Below are 22295 nucleotides of genomic sequence, written 5' to 3' on the forward strand. Positions count from 1 at the left end.
CCAAGCCTGAGACTGGAATTGAGGTTTAGATTGGAACAGCGTGCAGGTAAGGCTGAACAAGACAGGACAAGACAAAACATAGAACATACAGGCCTGAAGGCAGCGATAGAGGAAGGTCCCAAGGGGCAGGACTAGGCCACAGAGCAAGGCTAGGCCTATGCAGGCAAGAAGGCCCAAAGGGCACAAGGCAAGGGTCAGAAGGTCCAGGGGTCACAAGGCAAGGTAAGGGTGAGGTCAGAAGGCCTGGAGGTCATGAGACAAGACAAGGTAAGGGTGAGGTCAGAAAGCCCGGAGGCCAGAAGGCAAGAGTGGCTAGGGCAAGGAATCAAGGGTAATAAGAAACAGAAGCGTCAAAGCAAGGGGCAGGCAGGGTTATGTAGGTCTGGAGTCTGGGTGTAGTGCAGGCAGGGAGGAGGAGCTGACGGGGACAGCATGGGATGGAGCTTCGAAGAGGCCTCTGCTGGCGGGGAGGTGTCACTGTCAGGGTACGATGAGGCTGTGAAGTGTCTGATCCTTTGTATGCATGGAAGTCTCGGCTAGTGCTTGTTTGGCATCTGTAAAATATCAACTACGAAATATCTTTTACAAAATCTGTGCATGCTAACTTTTGTTGAGACAATGTATAAAGAAAATACATTACCTCAGGTGTTTTTGTGCTTTTTTGTAGAGAAAGATACAGATGCAAGTCTCACTGGCGTAGCTGCAAGCCCATAACGCATCTTGTGAGGCATTACTGGAAAACTGCAGGTCTGCCACTAAGCCCTGCCTCTACCCGCTGATATCATTTCTAGGTTGGCGCTTTGCAAAACGCCAAATCTGATTTGGACAGCCAGAGCCCTCGTGCGATGCAGAAAGAGGGTGAGCTTTGCTTGGTACCTCCAACTATTTCTGGATTTGCTGCTTTACTTGACAGTTTGCCTTCATCTAGCACTGGAAACTGTGGGGCGCCCGCCCGCCGACAACATTTCCAGGTCAGTGCCTGCACAATGTCGACCTAACCGGGGGTGGCATGTTTGCCGCTGGCAGGTTCGCCGTCGAAGGGGGGGGGAAAAACCCCAGGACTCGGGACTAACATCTGCCCTTTTGAACTTATATTTGTCTCCTTTAGGTGCACCACTCAAGGCACTTTAAGTGCACTGCTTAAGGTTTTTCCAAAAGTGCACATCTGATATAAAAATGTGGCTCGTGTGTAGTGGTGTCAAGAATGCTACGTGTTTAGCTGGTTTACAGCTTTCAGGCTATCAGACAGGGGCTTATTAGAGCCATGCAAGGAAATGTAAGATTGCTGCCCCCCTAGACTTTCCCAGGGTTAGTATTCAGGATGGACCCAGGAGGGAAGAGCCCGTGAGGGGTGCGGGGAGTCCACATCCTTCGGCTGAGCTGCTACCAGGTGCAATAATACATAGCGCAGACTTTGTCACTGAGCCTAGCATGGAGATGGCCTCTGAAGAAGATGAAGCACAGCCTCCCGATTCCTGGTGGCCATGAAGTTACGTGGATGCCTTAAGGTGATCACAAGAAAAAGACTTTGCGCTGGCGTTTAAAGAAGTTGTGAAGTGCTTAGATAAAATTCTGCAGAAACCCGGACATTTAGAAACAAAGGGAGTTTGATTTTTTTTTTGGAGAACCACTCTTGTTATATCGAGTTGGAAACCCATGGGTTGCTGGCTGAAAGGAAGCACGGGGTACGTTTGAATGTAAGCATACACAGAGGGAAATAAAGAGTGCAGTACTGCTGAGAGATTGCCTTAATACGGGAAGCTTTTCTCCTGGTTTAATCTGCACAGTGCAGCACAGCTGAGGGATTCTCTTGCTTGACACGAGCACTGTGACTGTGCTACTGATGTTAACCAGGTTAAGCAAAACTTTAGAAACTGGAGCAGGACCATTGTGAAAGCCAGCTACTTAAATTGCCCTGGCTGGGTAATAATTAAGCATGATATGGAGAGTGGCAGCACTGACACTGCTCGCTTTGTAGGTTTACATCCAGGATGCTAAGCCTTTGCTTTTCAAATTTGATTTGTATCCGGAAAGCTAAGTTTCTGTATTCACTGAAGGTAATGTTGGGAGTAAACCCTGTAATTAACACAGAGAGATTAAATTAAGGTTGTTCCTTGAAAGCGCAGGAACCTTGCACTTAAATTTAGTGCGGACTTTGTTAAAGAATGAAGCTTGTATTTAGGAATTGTGATGTATTAGTGGGAGAATAGAAAGAAAATTATGTAACAGAATTTCAGCAAAGTGACTGGTATGATGTATACTCTGGAAAGTGATAAATGTGAGGAGCTTGGAAGATAACCTTGAGCTGTGTAATAAAATAGGGTTTGAGGCTTCCACTTATGTCACCTAACTGAGTAGTTGCAGTCACGGAGAGCTCCATGAGAGTCGTTTTTTTTTAACTTCATCCACTGCGTTTTTGGAGATTTGAATGGGGCTGATTGTTGCCACAATATCTTCCTAATTGAAAACGCTACAATTTGCACATTTTGGGATGTCAACATGAGCTTTACGTACGCCGAAGGATAAAGGGAAAGACAGCGAGAAAATTATGTTGACTGAAGCAAAGATGGTGACGGTCTCTGAACAATCTCTTGCAGAGTTGAAAGATGCTCTGGTACGAGATATTTCTAATAATGTTACTGCGGCTTTGACTGATCAACTGAATAAGCTTCAATCGGCAATGGAAGAAATGACTGAGAAAGTCAGCGGCCAAGCCACAAAGATTTCAGACTTGGATAAGAGAGCGTTCAAGAATAACATTAGGGTCATTGTTCTCTCGGAATCAGTTAAAGAGCAAGATTTTTTTGCAGTTTTTTTTCAGGTTTGACTTCCCGAGGCCTTGGGACTTTCTCTTGAGATGAAGCCTATTTTAGTACAAAGGGCACATCACATTGGGACACGCAGAGAAGAAGATCTGTTATTGCCTGCATTTTGAGCTATGCAAATAAGGTCTGACTCATGAGGGCTTACCGGAAGCGGGATAACTCTTTGGAACGTGAAGGTGTTAAACTTTTTCTCTTCGGTGATTTTTCTGCAAAAGTATATGAAGACCATCGGAAAATGGCACCGATCTGCACCGCTTTGTATCGCTAGGACATGAAGCTTTCATTTCAGTTTCCAGCAAAGATGTATGTGTTTGCTGAAGGTAAAACGATTGTGCTTCACTCTAAAGATCAAGCACAGCGATATTTAGATTCTATTTGACTCTTTACAGTACATTTTCTAATCAGCACTTGACGATTGGGAGGCTCTACTGCGTACAGGTTTGATGCAGCATTACATTGATTTTTTTTTGTTCATTTTTTTCTTTTTTCATTTCCTTTTGGATGCTGAATATTAGCAATATGGGGTTTTTGGACATGCCAATGTAACTTTGCTGTGCACAGGTGGTTGTTTTTTAAATAGCTTTTTTGGTGGTAGCTCTCAGACTCAAGTTTTGACTACTGCATCATACTCTGTTGGGAAACCCGGCTGCGGCTGGTCCCCCCCTGCTCTTACCAGCATTCACCGGTGCTCCCCGCTGGCTTCCTCACTCCGGTCCGAACCGCGACGGGGCCTTCCCACGGCGTTCTCCCCAAGAGGGAGAACGTGATCTAAATTGGTCATTCCTCTTTGGCAAATAATGAATGTTACAAGACTGTTCACGATATATACAGTAATTGGTTGAGCTAAGCCTTAGAAAAACCGGTTCTATTTTGTCACCGGCTTTAACTCTTGATACGGCATAAGCTCAATTTGAACAAAATAAACTGTGTTCAGAATTAAAAAAAACATTTTTCACAACAAAAACCTAAAAAAAAATCTTTCTAAAATACATTTTGAATAAAATGACTTAATTGGAAAGAGGTTTTTGACCCATGATTGTAGCAACTGATGTAATCTCTGATGAAACCTTTTCAGACACATACCAGTGCTGAGGTCTTTTCCTCTTTTTCTAAACAAGTTATCATTTACTAGATTGAATTGAGATATTCTTAAATAACAGTCTTTTCTGTAACGAGAGTATACACCAGCCATTTTTTCCATTTTTTTCCATATTTGTTCCAGATGGTATGCACCCCAGGGCTCTGAAGGCACTAAAAAATGAAATTTCTGACCTATTAGTTAAATTTTGTAACCTATCATTAAAATCATCCATTGTACCTGAAGACTGGAGGGTGGCCAATGTAACCCCAATATTTAAAAGGGGCTCCAGGGGCGATCCTGGTAACTATAGACCAGTGAGCCTGAATTCAGTGCTGGGAAAAATAGTGGAAACTATTCTAAAGATCAAAATCGTAGAGCATATAGAAAGACATGGTATAATGGAACACAGTCAACATGGATTTACCCAAGGGAAGTCTTGCCTAACAAATCTGCTTCCTTTTTTTGAAGGGGTTAATAAACATGTGGATATAGGTGAACCTGTAGATGTAGTGTACTTAGATTTTCAGAAGGCATTTGACAAAGTCCCTCATGAGAGGCTTCTAAGAAAACTAAAAAGTCATGGGATAGGAGGCGATGTCCTTTCGTGGATAACAAACTGGCTAAAAGACAGGAAACAGAGAGTAGGATTAAATGGGCAATTTTCTCAGTGGAAAAGGGTAAACAGTGGAGTGCCTCAGGGATCTGTACTTGGACAGGTGCTTTTCAATATATTTATAATTGATCTGGAAAGGAATACAATGAGTGAGGTAATCAAATTTGCAGATGATACAAAATTATTCTGAGTAGTTAAATCACACGCGGATAATGATAAATTGCAGGACCTTGCAAGACTGGAAGATTGGGCATCCAAATGGCAGATGAAATTTAATGTGGACAAGTGCAAGGTGATGCATATAGGGAAAAATAATCCATGCTGTTGTTACACAATGTTAGGTTTCATATTAGGCGCTACATCCAGAAAATAGATCTAGGCATCATAGTAGATAATACATTGAAATCGTCAGCTCAGTGTGCTGAGGCAGTCAAAAAAGCAAACAGAATGTTAGGAATTATTAGGAAAGGAATGGTGAATAAAACAGAAAATGTCATAATGCCCCTGTAGCACTCTACTGTGAAACGGCACCTTGAATACTGTGTACGATTCTGGTCGCTGCATCTCAAGAAATAGCTAGTGTTGCTTACCTGTAACAGGTGTTCTCACAGGACAGCAGGATGTCAGTCCTCACGTATGGGTGACATCACAGGATAGAGCCCTGTATGGAAAACTTTTCTGTCAAAGTTTCTACAAAGCTTTGACTGACACTGGCACACTGAGTGCACTGAGCATGCCCAGCCTGCAATTATCCCTGTGAGCCACAGGTGTCTCCCTCAGTCTCGTCTTATAGCTAAAAGCGCAAGCGAAACTAAAATAAAAGTAAAAACGTATACAGACCCAACTCCACGGGGTGGCGGGTGGGTTTCGTGAGGACTAACATCCTGCTGTCCTGTGAGAACACCTGTTACAGGTAAGCAACTCTGCTTTCTCACAGGACAAGCAGGATGGTAGTCCTCACATATGGGTGAGTACCGAGCTGAGGATGTCCAGATATGCACCAAATGTACCCAAAGGCTTGCAACTGGCACAACAGGGGTGGAAATTTGGAACGGAGGGCATCCTGAAACCCTTAACAGGTTGGTGGAAGGATGTTGGGTAGTTAAACCGAAAAGAATAGGAGTAGACAGACTGGCCAAACATGGAGCATGCCGGCTAGTCGTATCTAAGCAATAATGGGCTGCGAAGGTATGGAGAGAGCTCCAGATTGCAGCCTGATAAATATGTACAAGCAGCAGCGGCCGAGGGGAAGCTATTAGGGCTGGGACGGACGCAACAGAGTGTGGTTACACACAGTGTTGTAGTGAAATGCCTGCTTGTCGGTAGGAAAAAGAGATACAGACCGTCAATTAGGAGGAAGAGGTCTGTTTGCCCACCGGAACTCGCAGCTTGACTCTTGCCACAGAAGGAAAGAAAGCGTTAGGTGGAATTCCTATGGAATGTAGTGTGATGTAGATAGAATGCAGGTGCACTATTACAGTCCAAGGAGTGGAAAAAAACCCTCTCGCTCTGGTGAGAGAGAGGTGTTGGGAAAAATGGGCAGAGTATATCCTGAGTAAGGTGAGATGCAACGTCTGCCTTAAGAAAGATAGGAAGTTGAATGCCTAAAAACCACTCTGTGACGGAGGAACGCAGGGTCGGATGAGTATGTAACAAAGTGTGTAACTCACTGACCCTGTTGGCAGAAATTACATTTATGAGGGAAAGTATTTCCCATGTCAAACTGTGAAATGACAGGAATGGAAAGGCTCGAACAGAGAACGTATGAGACTTATAAGCATGAGATATAGGTTCCATTCCGTGAGTAGTGAAAATAGAGGCGGCTTGATCAGTGGATAATCCATGGTAAGCTGACTGAGAAGGGGTTTACCGTAAATCGGGTATCCCCACTCCCAAACGATACACCAATTAGAACAGAGGTGTACCTATGTGAAGGATGTCTGGGGAGCAGAATCCGAGGGAGCAAGAGAAAAGAGTGTAGAAAAAGAAAAAAGGGTAATACCCTTTTGTATGCGTCATGTGGTAAATCATGCCATTTCGAATGGTAGGATTTATTGTGGAAGGTTTTGTGACGCTACCAGTACCTGAGAACATCAGTGAGTCTACGATTTGAGACTGACTGGTGAGAAGGCAAATTGGTTACTGGTGTGATAGATTGAGAAGTATGGGAAGCATACTGGTCTCGGCCAGGATGAAGGGTCTGAGGAACAGTGAACCCCGTCCCACTTCAGCATTAGAAGAGTGCTGGCTATGAGAGGCAGCAGAAGAAACACATTTAAGAGGCCCTTGATGGAAGAAAGGCGTCTATGGGAACGCATTGGAAACATGTCTAGGGAGTAGAATCTGTGCACCGTATGGTTCGATTCAGATGCAGAGGGCAAGTTCGGTTGACCTTTCAGAAATTAGTACATCTCAGCATCAGATTTCATAAGCACTTAAGAGAAGCTGGTGAAACCTGTTCCTCTTTTCCAATGCTTCTAGTTTTCTGTGTATAACCCCTTTATCTTATACCATTGCATCACTGGATGCTTGCATGAGCCCATTTGTGTTGTTTCTCCAAATTGTTCATCCTTACTGCATAAGTTGGAAGTATCACCTAAAGACCAGAGATCTTAGACTGAAAATTAGCAGAAAGAACCCTTGGATACTAAATGCTCCAATGCTACCAAGACTTACCACCTATAGGTTTCAAACCTATTCACAGTACATTTGTGAGTGTAAGTGGATGCATGGAGCTTTATCCTAGAGTTTTATAAAGGGAGGCGCTAATTTCTCCGGGCACTGGGAAAGTGCACAGAAAAGCAGTAAAGACTGCTTTTCTGTGCACCCTCCAGCTTAATATCATGGCGATATTAAGTCGAAGGTCCCGAAAGTTACAAAAAGTTAAAAAAAAAATAAAAATTTGAAGTCGGCCCGCGGCTCGTGTGTTGAAAACCGGACGCTCAATTTTGCCGGCGTCCGGTTTCTGAACCCGTGGCTGTCAGCGGGTTTGTGAACCGACGCCGGCAAAATTGAGCGTCGGCTGTCAAACTCGCTGACAGCCGCCGCTCCTGTCCAAAAAGAGGCGCTAGGGAGGCGGTAGTGTCCCTAGTGCCTCAATTTTTTTAGATCATGCACGTGCATCTGCGTGCATGATATAAAATACATGCTCATTAGCACATGAGGCTATTTATGCATGACTATGGCTTTGCACACCATTGTTTTTAAGTTATCCTCTAACAATGTAGCCATCCCAACCTACTCTTCATCATATATTTTCTAAGAATCCTGTCAGGTCCAGGTTTATCCAGAGAAAGTCCATGCTTAAGATCGTCTTCAGGTAGGGGAGACATCATCTGGTGGAATTTTGAGAATCTTTAATAAATACTTTTGTACATCTCAGCATCAGATTTCATAAGCACTTAAGAGAAGCTGGTGAAACCTGTTCCTCTTTTCCAATGCTTTATCCTAGAGTTTTATAAACTGCATAGTTTATAATATATTGCATGGTTCTGCTTTGAAAGCAAGTGCATATGTTTCAGTATAGGTGAGAATATTTCCAATGCAAGAAAATGCATACTTTGGGGCAGATTTTAAAACGTATGCACGGACGTAGATTTGTTCTCGCAACCTGGCGTGAACAAATCTACGCCCGATTTTATAACATGTGCGTGCTGCCGCGCGCATGTTATAAAAATCCAGGCTTGGCGTGCGCAAGGGGAGCCCCAATGGCTTTCCCCGTTCCCTCCAAGGCCGCTCCGAAATCGGAGCGGCCTCGGAGGAAACTTTTTTTCGGCCACCCCCTCACCTCCCCTCCCTTCCCCTATCTAACCCACCCCCAGCCCTAACTAAATCGTCCCCCCTACTTTTATTTCAAAAGTTACGCCTGCCAACTCGCCATCCCCGAGCACAGGCCGCTATGCCATGGAATTCTGCCCCGCCCCCGGACCACCCCTGAACAGCAGCCACGCCCCCGGATCCGCCCCCTGATCCCCCGGACTACCGTCACGCCCCCGGACCTGCCCCTTCCCACCCCTTTTTCGAAGCCCCAGGACATACGCGCATCCCGGGGCTTGCGCGCGCCGCCAAGCCTATGCAAAATAGGCTCGGCACGCGCAGGGGCAGATTTTCTCAGGTTATGCTCATATGTTACACGCGTAGCCTTTGAAAATCTGAAAATCAGGCATAAGGCCTGATTTTCAAAAGCATTTACACACGTAAAACTGGGTTTTACACATGTAAATACACTTTATTCATGTAAATGGGCTTTTGAAAATTGCTACAATATTTGCCATTGAATTGTCCATAGGATTTACTTGCATAAGTGCACTTTATGTGTGAAAATGGCTTTTAAAAATTGCTAGAATAGTATCATACATTTAAAATGTGTAATGTTTTTGAAAACTCACCTGATACATTTTAGGCATGTAAAAATATAACATGTATGCATAATAACCTTGATTTATTTGCAGGATCAGGTATTTTATAAAGTATTGTGCATATACCAGTTTGAAAATATACTTGCATACATAATTGAAATTATCAATTCGCCGAAACCTCTGCCAATTCACACAGTCCTTCTCCAGTTCATCTAAATCCGCTAGCACATCATTTGGAATTCCCACCAGTTCATCCAGACCTTCCACCCAAAAACTGCAGCCAACAGACAAGTTCAATTTCACTTGCACCCATCAATTAGTTGTTGAAAAAGTGTACAAATAAGTTTGGTAATGTATATGCATATATCTCTTATAAAATAGCAACTTCTGTGCATACTTCTGAATCCTGCTCTGGCAAGCTCCTTTATTTTCCACTAAGAAAATGTGTGCGCAAAATGGAAAATATGCACATCCCCTTGACATTTAGGAAATAGCATATCCGCAAGTGCATGCTACTTCCACATGAAACCCCTCTGAAAAATTACTTCATAGAGTCTAGAACAAATGGTTCCTGGTGTCATTAATGCAGGCGGTTCTACTTGGATTTTAGTAAAGCTTTTGAAACAGTTCCACATAGAAGACTCATCAACAAAATGAGAAGCCTGGGAATCAGCTCCAAGGTGATGGCGTAGATTACAAACTGGATGACTGATAGAAGACAACGGGCGATGGTAAATGGAACCTACTCTGAAAAGAGAATGGTGTTAAGTGGATTGCTATAGGGATCGTGTTGGGACCGGTTCTGTTCAACATCTCCGTGAGCAACATTGTGGAAGGGATAGAAGGTAAAGTTTGTCTATTTGTGGATGATACTAAGATCTGCAACAGAGTGGACATGCCAGAAGGAGTAGAGAAAATGAGATGGGATTTAAGGAAGCTGGAAGAGTGGTCGAAGATTTGGCAGCTGGGATTCAATGCCAAGAAGTGCAGAGTCATGCATCTGGGGTGTGGTAATCCGAAAGAACTGTATTCGATGGGGGTGAAGGGCTGATGTGCACGGAGCAGGAGAGAGACCTTGGGGTGATATTGTCTAATAACCTGAAGTTGACGAAGCAGTGTGACACGGCGATAGCCAAAGCCAGAAGAATGCTGGGCTGCATAGAGAGAGGAATATCGAGTAAGAAAAGGGAAGTGATAATCCCCTTGTACAGGTCCTTGGTGAGGCCTCACCTGGAGTACTGTGTTCAGTTCTGGAGACCGTATCTCAAAAGGGACAGAGACAGGATGGAGGCGGTCCTGAGAAGGGCGACTAAAATGGTGGGTGGTCTCCATCGAATGACTTATGAGGAGAGGTTGAAGAACCTGAATATGTACACCCTGTGGAGGAGAGGAGAAGCAGGAATGATATGATACAGAGATACCTGAAAGGTTTTAATGATCCATGGTCAACAACAAACCTTTTCCATTGGAAACAATTTAGTAGATCTAGGAGTCATGACTTGAAACTCCAGGGAGGAAGACTTAGAACCAATGTCAGGAAATATTTCTTCATGGAGAGGGTGGTGGATGCCTGGAATGTCCTTCCAGAAGAAGTGGTGAAGACTAAAACTGTGAAGGATTTCAAAGGGGTATGGGATAATCACTGTGGATCCCTAAAGGGTAGAGGATGGGAATAAATAATAAAGCTTTGGGGTAACCTGCACGGAGCAGCAGTTACTACCCTTAACAGAAACGAGGAGGTAACCTGAGGAGCAGCAGTTACTACCTTGGGAAGCTTGCTGGGCAGACTGGATGGACCAGTTTGTTCTTTTTCTGCCGTCATTACTATGTTACTTTGTTACTATGTTATATAACCTGTAGGAAGGGGGACGAAGTGTTATGCTTACAGTGGATGAAAAATCCTTGTGTGTGGCAAAAAAAACAGCTCACTTCCTCCATTGTTTCTCCCATGGCTAGACACAGCACAGGCAGGCAGCCAGCCAGCTGACCCCCATGAGCCCAGCAGTGAGAGGGCATTTTCCCACAGAGCCCAATTGCATCTCTCCCAGAGGACCAACCATTCTCCACCTCATCGGAGGAAGAGTGCAGGGCTCGACATGGTGTCAGCTACCATGGCCCGCAAAGGATCCAAAGGGTGTTCACCATCATCAAGACTCAAGGAAATTGAAAAATTCAGCCACACTGCTGCTCACTCCCACTGCACAGCAATGGAAGGACCCAACTGAAGGTCTAATGTGTGGTGAATAAAGCTTGACCCAGAGTAGCTTGGAAAGCTGCAGAAGTTAGTGAAGCTTCCAGAGGATAGTTCCTCAACTCTTCCTTGCCATTTCCTCATAGGTTATAAAGAAGATAAATAATTTCAAACACTTAAGGATCACCCAAGCACCACAAATGCTTTCAGCAACTCAGTACGATCTTGAATCTAAAAACAACATTCTAAACAAAATATTTGCTGCATCAAAATGACTGTGCATTAGTATGCATGTATTTGATTTATATTCTGTCTTTCATACACTTCAAAGTGGATGACCTTCAGGTATTTGTAGATATTTCCCTGTCCCCAGAGGGCATAAAATGTAAATTTGTACCTAAATGGAGGGTGAAATAACTTTTCTCAAGGTCACCAGGAGCAGTGGTAGGATTTGAACCCTGGCTTTCCTGGGTCACAGCCTGCTGATCTAATCACTAGGGCTATGCCACAGTTTAAAGACCATTTTAACATATGGTTTTATCATTTTTCACCATTATTGTCATTTAGTCATTGTTCATTTCACTTTTTAATTTTAACAAAATCTTCTAAACATGATTTATGAGACAATGATTGCAAGATGGTAACAGCGATGTGGATTGATGATTGGTTTTGTACAATGCCGCCTATTTATTTCCTTTCCTGTTTAATGTTTAATTTTACTTGTTCCTAACAATCCTAATCATCTTCCCAATAGACATGAAGAGTTTAATTTTCAAAGCAATTTACTGACATTTATTGGCTGTCTGAAAACTGCCCACCCTCAAGGCACCTAAACGTTTGTGTGTGCTTCCACTGTGTGCGTCCTTTTAGCAGCACTGAGAGGAGGCATTCCCATGGACTTGTTTAGGTTGGGGAAGGAAAAGCAGGAAAAAAAGCAGGTGCAAGTGATTGCATGCACTTTGTATCCACAGCATAGCAAAGGTGCCCATATACTTTCGCTTTGAGAACGGCACAATGCCTCCAATTGAAAATGATGTTCAATCTCTGACCCAATGCAGACAGATTAAAAATGTCCCCTCTTCAGTCGATTTGATCCTTGCTGTTTGAAGAAAAATAAGAAGGGAAACAATGTCTGAATAACATGTCTTGTTTTTAACTTTGTAGAAATTCTGAAATGCATCTGTCCAGCCAAGATACTTCTTCACTGATGAATAATTCTGGGAACTCTATGAAAGACAATTCACTGCTACAGATTTAGAATTTTACCATTTGGTGACTTTAAAAAAATTATTTTAAAAAATTCTACATAGATATTCAGCAACTAAAGAGAAAATTCCTGCATTCAATACACAGGCACAAATATATGCTAATAACGTATCTAACTCATTTATGGAAGACAAGTGTACATCGGTATCTTCATCACTTCTCTCTTCTTTCACAATGATTCATTCAGATCAAGGTTTTTCAGCAGACGACATTGTAAAAACAGGAATGTTGAGTACTTCTAGCCCTTCATATTCTTCCATTCTTTCAGAGATTTGTAATTTTATGTCAGATGAAGGCTCGGATACTGAAACTTTTTATGTGGAAGACTCTGTACCTTTCCTGGACTCTGAAACCAGAACTTACAGTTCTAGTTCTGAAAGTCATACATTAGGGTCTTTCACCTCGAGGAAAACAAAATTATATTTCTCGATGTTATCTCGATTAGGTAACTCACGTCTATTTACAAATGTATCAAAAACTAAAGCAAGATTTGCGCCACAATCAATTATAAACTCTTCATCACTGGACAGGTTGACATCAAGCAAATATAAAACCAATCAATTCAAGATTGATTCTGCATTGTATTACCTCCACTCTCCCTCTGGGCAAGAGGCTATTGCTGTGGAGAAACAAGACAGAGTCCAGAATCTAGAGTCCCTCCTGAGAAGAAGAATACTTTATCCAGTATATGGATACCCACCAGCAATAGTGGAATCCCACATCATAACCAAAATAACAGAAGGTACTAAACAACAAAGGAAATTCAAAGAAAAACAGGACCTAATTGAAATATACAACTTACCTGTTGATGTACCTGTATTGACACCTAATCAAATAAAAAACTTAGAAATGAATGTAGCAAAACTCTTTCTTCATATACAGTGGGGGTCGCCATGTGGAATAAATCATTTGCAAGTATTAAAATCGCCACTTTCACATAAAAGAAAAAAACTATTAACTGACATGATAATAGCAGTAGTTGATACTCCAGTACTCAGAATGGATCAGATCAGCCATCTTGAATTCACTCTTAGGCAAAATATTTTATACCACCAGATGTACCACAAAATGATGCCATTTGAACTTCAAGTACCTCAAAAAAATATATGTCCCATGGAGGTAAATATTATGCAACGTGATGTGCCTATCATTAGTGAAGATAACATTAATGACTTGGAAATATGTTTAGAGAAAATGGTGTTACAACATAATTGCACACCTGTAATACCACAAAAGTCTAGGGCAACCTTTGGTCCACTTTCTTCACTACTACCTCCCCTGAAAACATATGTACAGAGGAGAATATGCCCAACATACCCAAAACATGGATTTACACATCCATTAAGGACACTTGAATCTACTAAAAAATACAAATATAGTCCTAGCAGATGCACTTTCTCACCAGTTATTAGAAAGGCAAGCAATGAAGCGATGACACCAAAGCTGCATTTCAACACTATAAAAATTTGCCATGAAGAATTCCAAACAAAATACCAGCTAGAATGTCACCTTTCCAGAAAAGTTATTGAAATAAAAATTAATTTTGCCCCAAAATATGTGAAAACCTCCAATGATAAAGCTAGGCTAGCTCAAAGAAAAAAATCACTACCGATATTTGGCCAGAAAGACAAAAGATTTAGGAAAGCAAGATGTGAACAAATTCTGTATATGGAACAGAAAACTATTAACCAAATAAATCTGAACATAAAACAGAAACACCTTCAATTTCTCTGGGGAATCACAAATATCTATAGAGTGTCTTTGGCAAAACTGGTGCCTAAGTCCTCACAACTGTGCACAAGAACTTCCTCGGCAATAAGCAAAGAAGTCACAGATATGGATGTGCCTTTCATTCCTCAGAAAATCAGAGACGTTCTAGAACTGCATATTGCACACAAGGAATTGGAGCACCTTTTGAATTTGCCTCTACAGCTAAAGAAGTCTCTGAATGCAATCATGCCAGTTCCGCTAAAGTTATTTAGACCCAAGAATCGTGTCCAGCAAAAAATAGTGGTGGCTAATCTTCTTAGTCAAATAATATTTCTTAATGAAAGAAATATACAAAACCTGGAAATTCACATCAAGAAAATAAAAATTCAGAAAAAATGCAGAGTGCCTACAAAAGTAGCCGAATACCTCAATCAGTTCGCCCTCCTTGCACCATCAACACAACAAGAACTGACCCAAGCAGGCGAAGAAAGGATTTCACAATCTGGGATGATCTGCAGAAACAGAGAACATTGTCAAGTGGATTTCCTGACTCTTGGCACACGTGTACAAGCTGACACCAAACCATTCTGCTCAAGGTGTTTCAAAAACTCAAGTAAGCCTCAACTCCAGATCTGTGAAGATGATGAAATACATCTGCATTTCATCCTAAAGTCTCTTGACGTTCAAATGGCAACATTACCTGCACTGGTAACAAAGTCCTATAAAGTAGCTTATCTGATGAAAAAGGAAATGATACCCAAGTTGATTGGTCCTGGTAAGAATACTCTAAGGGTTAGAAGCATATTTTTTCCATTTATGGAATCCTATGTAATAAGTGTTTTAGATATGAATATAAAGCATAAATACATTGGGTTTCTGTGGGAGCTTCCTTCTTTTTATAGGAAGTCTTCAGAAAAAACGATTCCTAAGAGACCAAGTTTTCCTCAGCTCAAAGCAAGTGCAAGTGCTACTGAAGTCACGGACATAGATACATCATTCATGCCGAGATATGTCAGGAAGCTTTTGGAATGGCATGTTCAAAAGAAAATACTACAACTTGAGTGGGGTTTGCCAGCGACGGCGAGTACAAGCCTGACTGCATTTATGTCACCGGCTCCACAAATAATAAAACAAAATTATAACATTTACCCGCAGGTAGCTGTGACCATCCTCATTAGTCAGCTGCGCTTCATCTCTGGCAAAACGTGCTGTCTGTTTGAATCCCATATAAAAAAGATGATAACTGAAAGGAAACGTGGGCTTCCCCCAAAAGTGGAGAAATCACTGCCCCGATTCCTACCTCGTGTGCCGTCTGTGCAAAAGCAGCGCGCTCCCTCTGAAAGCGTGAAGCATCCAATTATGATCCTGCAACAGGATGAAGTGAAAAGACTCTCACAAGCCTCACGACTGCAAAACGGAACCCAGTTCCAAGCAGTGGAGCCGCCCGCAATAGCACATTCGGGAGTAACAAAAGCAATGGAACGCCCCATCATCCCAAAGTCAGGTGGAGATAAGAATGAATTATATATGCATTTTACAAAGAAATTTCTTGAAATTATTAGCGGGACAATACCTAAAGTGGCCGATCAATCATACAAGAGAAAGCATCCGTACAGAAAGAGGAACCTACCGAAGATAATCCATTCTGAAAATCTGGTCCCGAAAAAGAAAACTACAGGTCTCTTATTTATGCAGCCACATTTTGTAAATAATTTAAATATGAACATACTTCATAAATACCTCGACTTCCTCTGGGGGCTTCCCAGTATCTATACTGAGTCTCTAAGGAAAATCATTCCAGTGGTACCATCTATGTGCCCAATAATGAAGAGCCCTGGAAAGATGAGCGAGCTCATTGACGCGGAGACCCCATTCATGCCAGAAGCAGTAGGAAGCAATTCAGAATGGCAGCTGCAAATGACAAAATGCAAGGAGCATCTGGAATGGAACATTAAGGCGAAAGAGCTTGAAAAGCAATGGGGCTTTCCAGTAAAGATACAGGAATCCCTGAATTCGTTCATGCCCTCTGTTCCAGCAGTCAAATCTAAAGATAGCCTGCACTCTCCAACGCAGGTACTTTTCAATATAAGTGATCCACCGTTCATCAGAAGGGAAGCCAAGCAGAACCTCGAGGCACACCAAAAGAAAGCAATATTACTTAAAAAAATGAAGCTCCCCAAAAGAGTGCAAGATTCATTGAGCACGTTTATGCCTCTTCCGCCAACAAATGACGTAGTTTCCCATACCGAAACAGACAGAGAGCTCAGAACTAGGCCTCTCTTTTATAAAGTGAAAGACAAGGCATTATTGGACTTATTGAAAAATATGAAAGAGACAGATCTAGAAGCTAGGTCAGAGCAAACCTCTGTCTGCAAGTTTTACTTGAAAGCGCCTGGGGAGAAGGACAAACTGGAAAAATACTTGGTAATTAAAAGTTTGGAAATAAAAACAGAGGCAACGCCATCCCTGGTGCAATGTTCCAACAAATCTGTGTATTCAGGAAAAAAGTACAAGTTCCCTAAATTGTTCAATCCTGGGGAGAGATCTAAAAGAGCTAGAATCACATTTTTGCCATTTATAGAACAGGAGCCTCTGGACCGCATAAGTCTCAACTTAAAACACAAATATCTCCTGTTTCTCTGGAAACTTCCTTCTGCGTATGTTTCGTCCACACAGAAGTTGACCCCTTTGGTTCCTCTTCAGTGCTCAATAAACAGCACGGCTGAAACTCCGACTGAGTCAGCAGAAGAGCAGACGGCCTTTGTTTCCCGACATATTCTGGAGAACCTAGAATACTGCATCAAATGTAAGACACTAGAACATTGCTGGGGAACACCACTAGAAGTACAACAATCATTAGATGAACTTATCCCATCTGTCCCAAAATTTCAGACTGTCAAACAGTTATTAAAGGCATACGTTAGGGTCATGCCCATTGTTAATGACTTGCCATTCCTTGATTCAGACACAAAGAAAAACCTTGAAAAGGATATTAAAAGGATAATTGAACAACACAGTCTCCAGCAGTCACCACGGGCTCTTGAGCCACCTTCGCCATCACTGAATGATGTGCAGCCGGAGCTGTCTGACAACGGGAAAAAGAACGAAAGTGTTGCTTCAGAAAACAATCAAGAAACGATGCTTCCTCCCGAAAGTCCTGGGGTTACCCCTGGCACTTCCGAAGCAACGTTTAAAGAGTCAAAAACAGATGAGGAGAAAACAGTAGCACAACTTGGACAAACAGAACGGGATCCGCCAAGTGATTTTAAAACTCTTAAGTCCGCCATGAAAGTACGTCACCAGGAGAAACCACCAAACAACCCTCTTCCTGATATAAATGATAAGGCAGAAATCAAAGCTGCCATAGAATTCCACTTAAAACAAAAAGCAGATTATAGCGGTTGCATGAAGGTACCACTCCATGTTACTGACTCTGTTAAATTAAGCAAACCCCCGCCCGTTCCGCTTTTCCCCAGCTCATTTATTGACAAATCTAAAGTGCTATACAGTGCATTAGAACCACGAGAAATACTAAGAAATAAATTTAAGGAAAGGTTTACCTTAAATTTTCATTTAAGAAAGAAGCAACTTGAGGAAAACTTTGGAATCCCTCCCACGGTTCAAAAATCCAGAAGTCTAGCTGGTAAAATTGCTCCAGCAGAAGCTGGGCAAGGGATTAGAAGAACAGTGTCTGAAGATGTTTACAGTCAGTGCCGGAGAATGAAGGATGACCGCCGTACCTCTCATCGAGTAAAGCATGTGGAATTGTATGCTATTGATAACAGACCATTTAATAAAAAACACATCACTGACCTTCTGGAATTCAATTTCAAGAAAATGAAGTTCAATCAACAATTAGGTTCTAATAGTCTGAAAAGGTCTGTGTCATCTGATGTCTCAGAAAATGCAGATCCTAGCCTTTCTCCTTGCCGTGATAAGCCATGCAGCAGTGAACATCAGCATCCATCTACGTCTACACAGCTCCCTTCAGTTCCTAGGCATTGGATAGTGAGTGTGAAAGATTCGTCTGTTTGTCATCTTCCTCGGAGCCACTATTTTCACAATACAGAGAGCACGATAAAATATAGTAAAACTCCCCAAATTAAAAAGCACCCTGAAATGGAAGCTTATGGGGCTCGTTTTCAAGAAGGGTCAAAAATATCATCAATGTTTTCAAGAAAATTAGATACCTCACAAATTAAAAAGAGCTCCTCGGTAACAAAAAGCAGCATACCTGGACAGGGAGAAAATAAGAAAAACCTACTTAATATACACTTAATGCAGAAAATAGTAATGAATTCCAGTATACTGCCAGCTTGTGTTATAGAAGCTAACAACAAATATAAGGCTAGGCAAATTCAGGAGAAGAGAGATGCTGCTAGGAAATTGAGAGAAAAGCTGAAACATAATTTGCAAAAATTAAGATGGGATGCTGAAGAGAAGCAAAGTTATATATTTGATTTTGTCAACAAGCAAAAAATACTGCCAACAGAGGATAAACTAGAGGTTACTGAGGCACCCAATTCATTCAGAACAGAAGTTAACGTCTACTTCCCCCATGGACAGATATCTTTCTGTAATTTCTATCATTCTTTTGGAAAGAAGGAAGAAGAGCAATCAAGTGCTTCCAGTAACTTCCAGAATGAAATATTTACCAAAGCAATATTTAATGCCCCGTCCCAAAAACAAACCCCTTCAAGTGAAGAGTCTGAGGTTTCTGAAAATGACAAGTTCCAAGACACCACCCATTGTCAACGTTCAAGTGATTCTTCTCACCTTCTGCCTACAGCTACAGCGTCCTTTCATGACCTTTCACATCTAATGGAGAAGCTCAATAAAGGTGCTTACAATGAAAAGAACGAAGAAATCGATACAGAATTCAAGGTGCCCTTGAAAATGAAAGTTCATCACGGAGCACATAAATCCAGGAGCCACAAACTAACACATTCTGACCATGTTAGATTTGGACCAACTATATATTTCCCACATATTTCAAAATCCCACAGCACTGAATTCCCAGAGTCGCCAGCCGAGCATGATGGAAGAGAAGCTAAGAACATAAGCAAGAACGAGAACAGGAACTATAGTACGACGACAGATCAGAGCCAAGGGAGGAATAATAACGTTTCAAGGCAGCCAGAGCAGACAGTGAACGACGCACCAAACGGCAAAGCTCTGAAAGTGGATCAGGGAATTCAAACTTCCGACCATGCATTTCAGAAACACCTCGAGTCCAGCACAAATCCTGAGGACTATTCTTCTTTCAAGGGGGCAAGCAGGAATGGGAACCACGACAGGCCACCGCAGAGACCCTACTACCTAAGGTGTGTACAATTGCCAGCCAGCACAAGTGACAAGCATATTTGGCAAAGACTTCCTGAAATGGAGGGCTTGAAATCAGAGGCAGACACATTGAGGAAAGGGGGGTGTTCTAAGAAGACATTTTGGAATTCTATAAAGGAATTATATACTTGCCCTATTACATTTAAAGCAATAAAAGATTGTTTTCACAAATTAGGGCTACATCAGAAATAAATGATAAATGATATGTGTTGTGCTCTTTTCACAAATTAACGGTTTTACTCTGGACACCTCCTTTGGAATCGCTTCAAACCCCCAATTAAAATGTGGTTCCAGGTTTTTTAATCTTATGTTGAATTTCTTTTCACTGTTTGTTTTGGAAATTTCTGAGCCGGTGTGTGGCGGCAGCACCCTGGGAACCGGGATGGGCCAGCGGTACATGGCAGCCTCTGCCCAGTCCTTTTCCCCTCTCCTCCGGCCCATTAGGAGGAGGTGTGAGGGCTTTTCCTCCTTCACCCTTGGCTTCGTTCCGAACATTGGAGTCTTCCGCAGGACCCTAAGAGTCGTGCAGGACCCACCAAGAGCAGCATCTTCATAGCATCCGAGTGAAGCCTGCTGGACAGAGTAGGAAGGAAACGCTGCCTTCTCCTCTTCCAGCTGGAGAAAGGGGGGGAGATGAATTGCCAGGCTGGGGGACGGAAGAGATGGATAAGATAGCGTGTCGGTGGAGTGGAAGAGAAACCACACTGGGAGGGGGAAAGGTGATCGCACAGAGAAAGGGGGTGAGAGGTGATCACACGGTGGAGGGTGGGGGTAAGAGAGAGAATTATGCAAGGAAGGGGAGATAGGGGCATGAAGAAGAACCAGCAAATTAGAGAATATGTCATAAAATAGAACAATGCTTTCTCAATCTTTTGCAGGTACGTGCCACTAAAAACAGAAGTTTTCAACCTAACCGTTGGAAATGCTTCCCATGGCTGTTTGGTACTATTTTATAGCACTACAGACATGCAAAAAGTAAACATAACTTTGAAAAAAGCTATTTGCTTTTTGCTTGTGTTTTGCACCTTTCCCTGAATACTGTGGCCTCAATTCTGCAAAATTTATGAGTTGTAAATGTAAAATCCTTGAGGTCTCTTTACTAAATTTAAATTGAAAGCTATGCTGTAAGGGCCGGATTTTATTATCTACACCCAATTTTATAAAATGCACGCGCAGCCGCTCGCATGTTATATAAAATCCGGGGTTGGCACGCGCAAGGGGGTGCACACTTGTGCACCTTGCCCGCGCCAAGCCCTAGAGGAGCCCCGATGGCTTTCCCTGTTCCCTACGAGGCCCCTCCGAAATCGGAGAGGCCTCGGAGGAAACTTTCCTTCCGCTCCCCTCACCTTCCCCTCCCTTCCCCTACCTAACCTGCCCCCCAGCCCTACCTAAACCCCCCCCCCCGGACCTTTATTTTTCAAGCTGTGCCTGTCTCTGGGCAGGCGTAGGTTGCGCACGCCAGCCAACTGCCAGCTCACGATCCCCCGGCCTAGAGGCCCTATGGAGGCCTCTGGCCACTCCCCTGCCCCGCCCCTTTTTTCAAGTCCCGGGACATAACGCACATCCCAGGGCTTGCGCGCATCGCTGAGCCTATGCAAAATAGGCTCAGCGCGCGTAACCCCCTGCGCGCATAAATCTTTTAAAATCTGCCCCTAAGGAGGTAATTTTAAAAGGAGATACACCTGTAAGTGTAACACACTATTGCAGCAATTTTAAAAACCATTTACGCGTGTGGAGGGCACTGACACATGAATATCCTATGGATAATTCAATGGCATATATTGTAGCAATTTTCAAAAGCCCACTGACTTGAGTGAATCTCAGTTTTATTCGAGTAAATGCTTTTTAAAATCAGGCACATAAAACCCAATTTTAAGCATGTAAATGCTTTTGAAAATCGGGCCCTAAATCAGAGATGATATTGTGCTAGTTCCATGCTGGATTTTTTAAAATATTCTCAACATTTTCAAATGCATTGAAGTTTGCACAAAATAAATACAAATGACAGAATGCCGTTGCTTTTATTAATTAAGTCCACCATTAAGAGAACCAAGATTCAGAAGTAATAAGAAATCAAAAACAATGTGCCAGCACAGCCAACCAGAATAAGAAATAACAAAATACCAACTCAATCTTCCAATGATATTAAAGATCCAATTGTCTCATTCCGTGAATTTTCCTGATATTTCTTAAAAAAAAATCAGACAACTGATCAGGTTTAAAAAAAAACAACAAGGAATTGCATTCATAATTTGCCTTTCATTTGTAAGGATAACTAACAAAAATAAATGAGGAGCACCCATGGCAAGAATCTGAGGCCTTATCATACCAGAAACATCTGCTGACCCGAAAATTTCTATCCCATCTAGGAAAGAAATAAAATTGAAAAGCTAATCCTAGCTAACTAGCAACGTCCCATCCTCCATAGATTCCAGGAAGAGATCTAACTGGAAACCTCTCCTAATCCAAAATCAGGTTTCAGCAAGATCTGCTTGCTTGAGGCTTGTCAGATCCCAATTGTTGTTTCCTTTTAGATGGTAGGCAGTAGGTAGAGATTAATGAGGATATTCACTAAAACACAGTAAACTTAATGGAGCCAAAGTAAACTTGATGCAGCTGCATATAGGGCCGGATTTTAAAAGGGTTACGCGCATAAGGTACGCGCGTAACCCTTTTAAAACCCCCCTGTGTGTGCCGAGCCTATTTTGCATAGGCTCGGCAGCGCACGCGCAAGCCCCGGAACGCGTGTAAGTCCCGGGGCTTGCAAAAAGGGGCGGTCGGGGCGTGATTTCGGATCGGGGGCATGTTCGGGGGGCGCGTGGGCAGTCCGGGGGCATGGCCGAGTGCCCCGACACAGCGGCCTGTGTCGGGGTCTGCTGCGCCGTCGCGCGTATGTTACTACTGCCCA

General features: G+C 42.6%; 1 protein-coding gene across 3 annotated transcripts in view; it reads left to right on the plus strand.

The window, feature by feature from the left end:
- LOC115092982 overlaps positions 1–19664 on the plus strand; it is a 50779-nt gene extending 31115 nt beyond the window's left edge. For 2 of the 3 annotated variants that reach the window (XM_029604513.1, XM_029604515.1), the window contains exons 3-4: positions 668–858; positions 12233–19664. In XM_029604513.1, coding sequence (XP_029460373.1) covers positions 12458–19579 — 7122 coding nt within the window. In that variant the 5' untranslated portion in view covers positions 668–858; positions 12233–12457 and the 3' untranslated portion in view covers positions 19580–19664. The remainder of the gene's footprint in view (positions 1–667; positions 859–12232) is intronic. The other variant, XM_029604514.1, reaches the window with a different exon arrangement.
- Positions 19665–22295: the final 2631 nt, after the last annotated feature.

This window comes from Rhinatrema bivittatum, chromosome 5 (genome assembly GCF_901001135.1).
Source record: "Rhinatrema bivittatum chromosome 5, aRhiBiv1.1, whole genome shotgun sequence".
Classification (NCBI taxonomy): Eukaryota; Metazoa; Chordata; class Amphibia; order Gymnophiona; family Rhinatrematidae; genus Rhinatrema; species Rhinatrema bivittatum.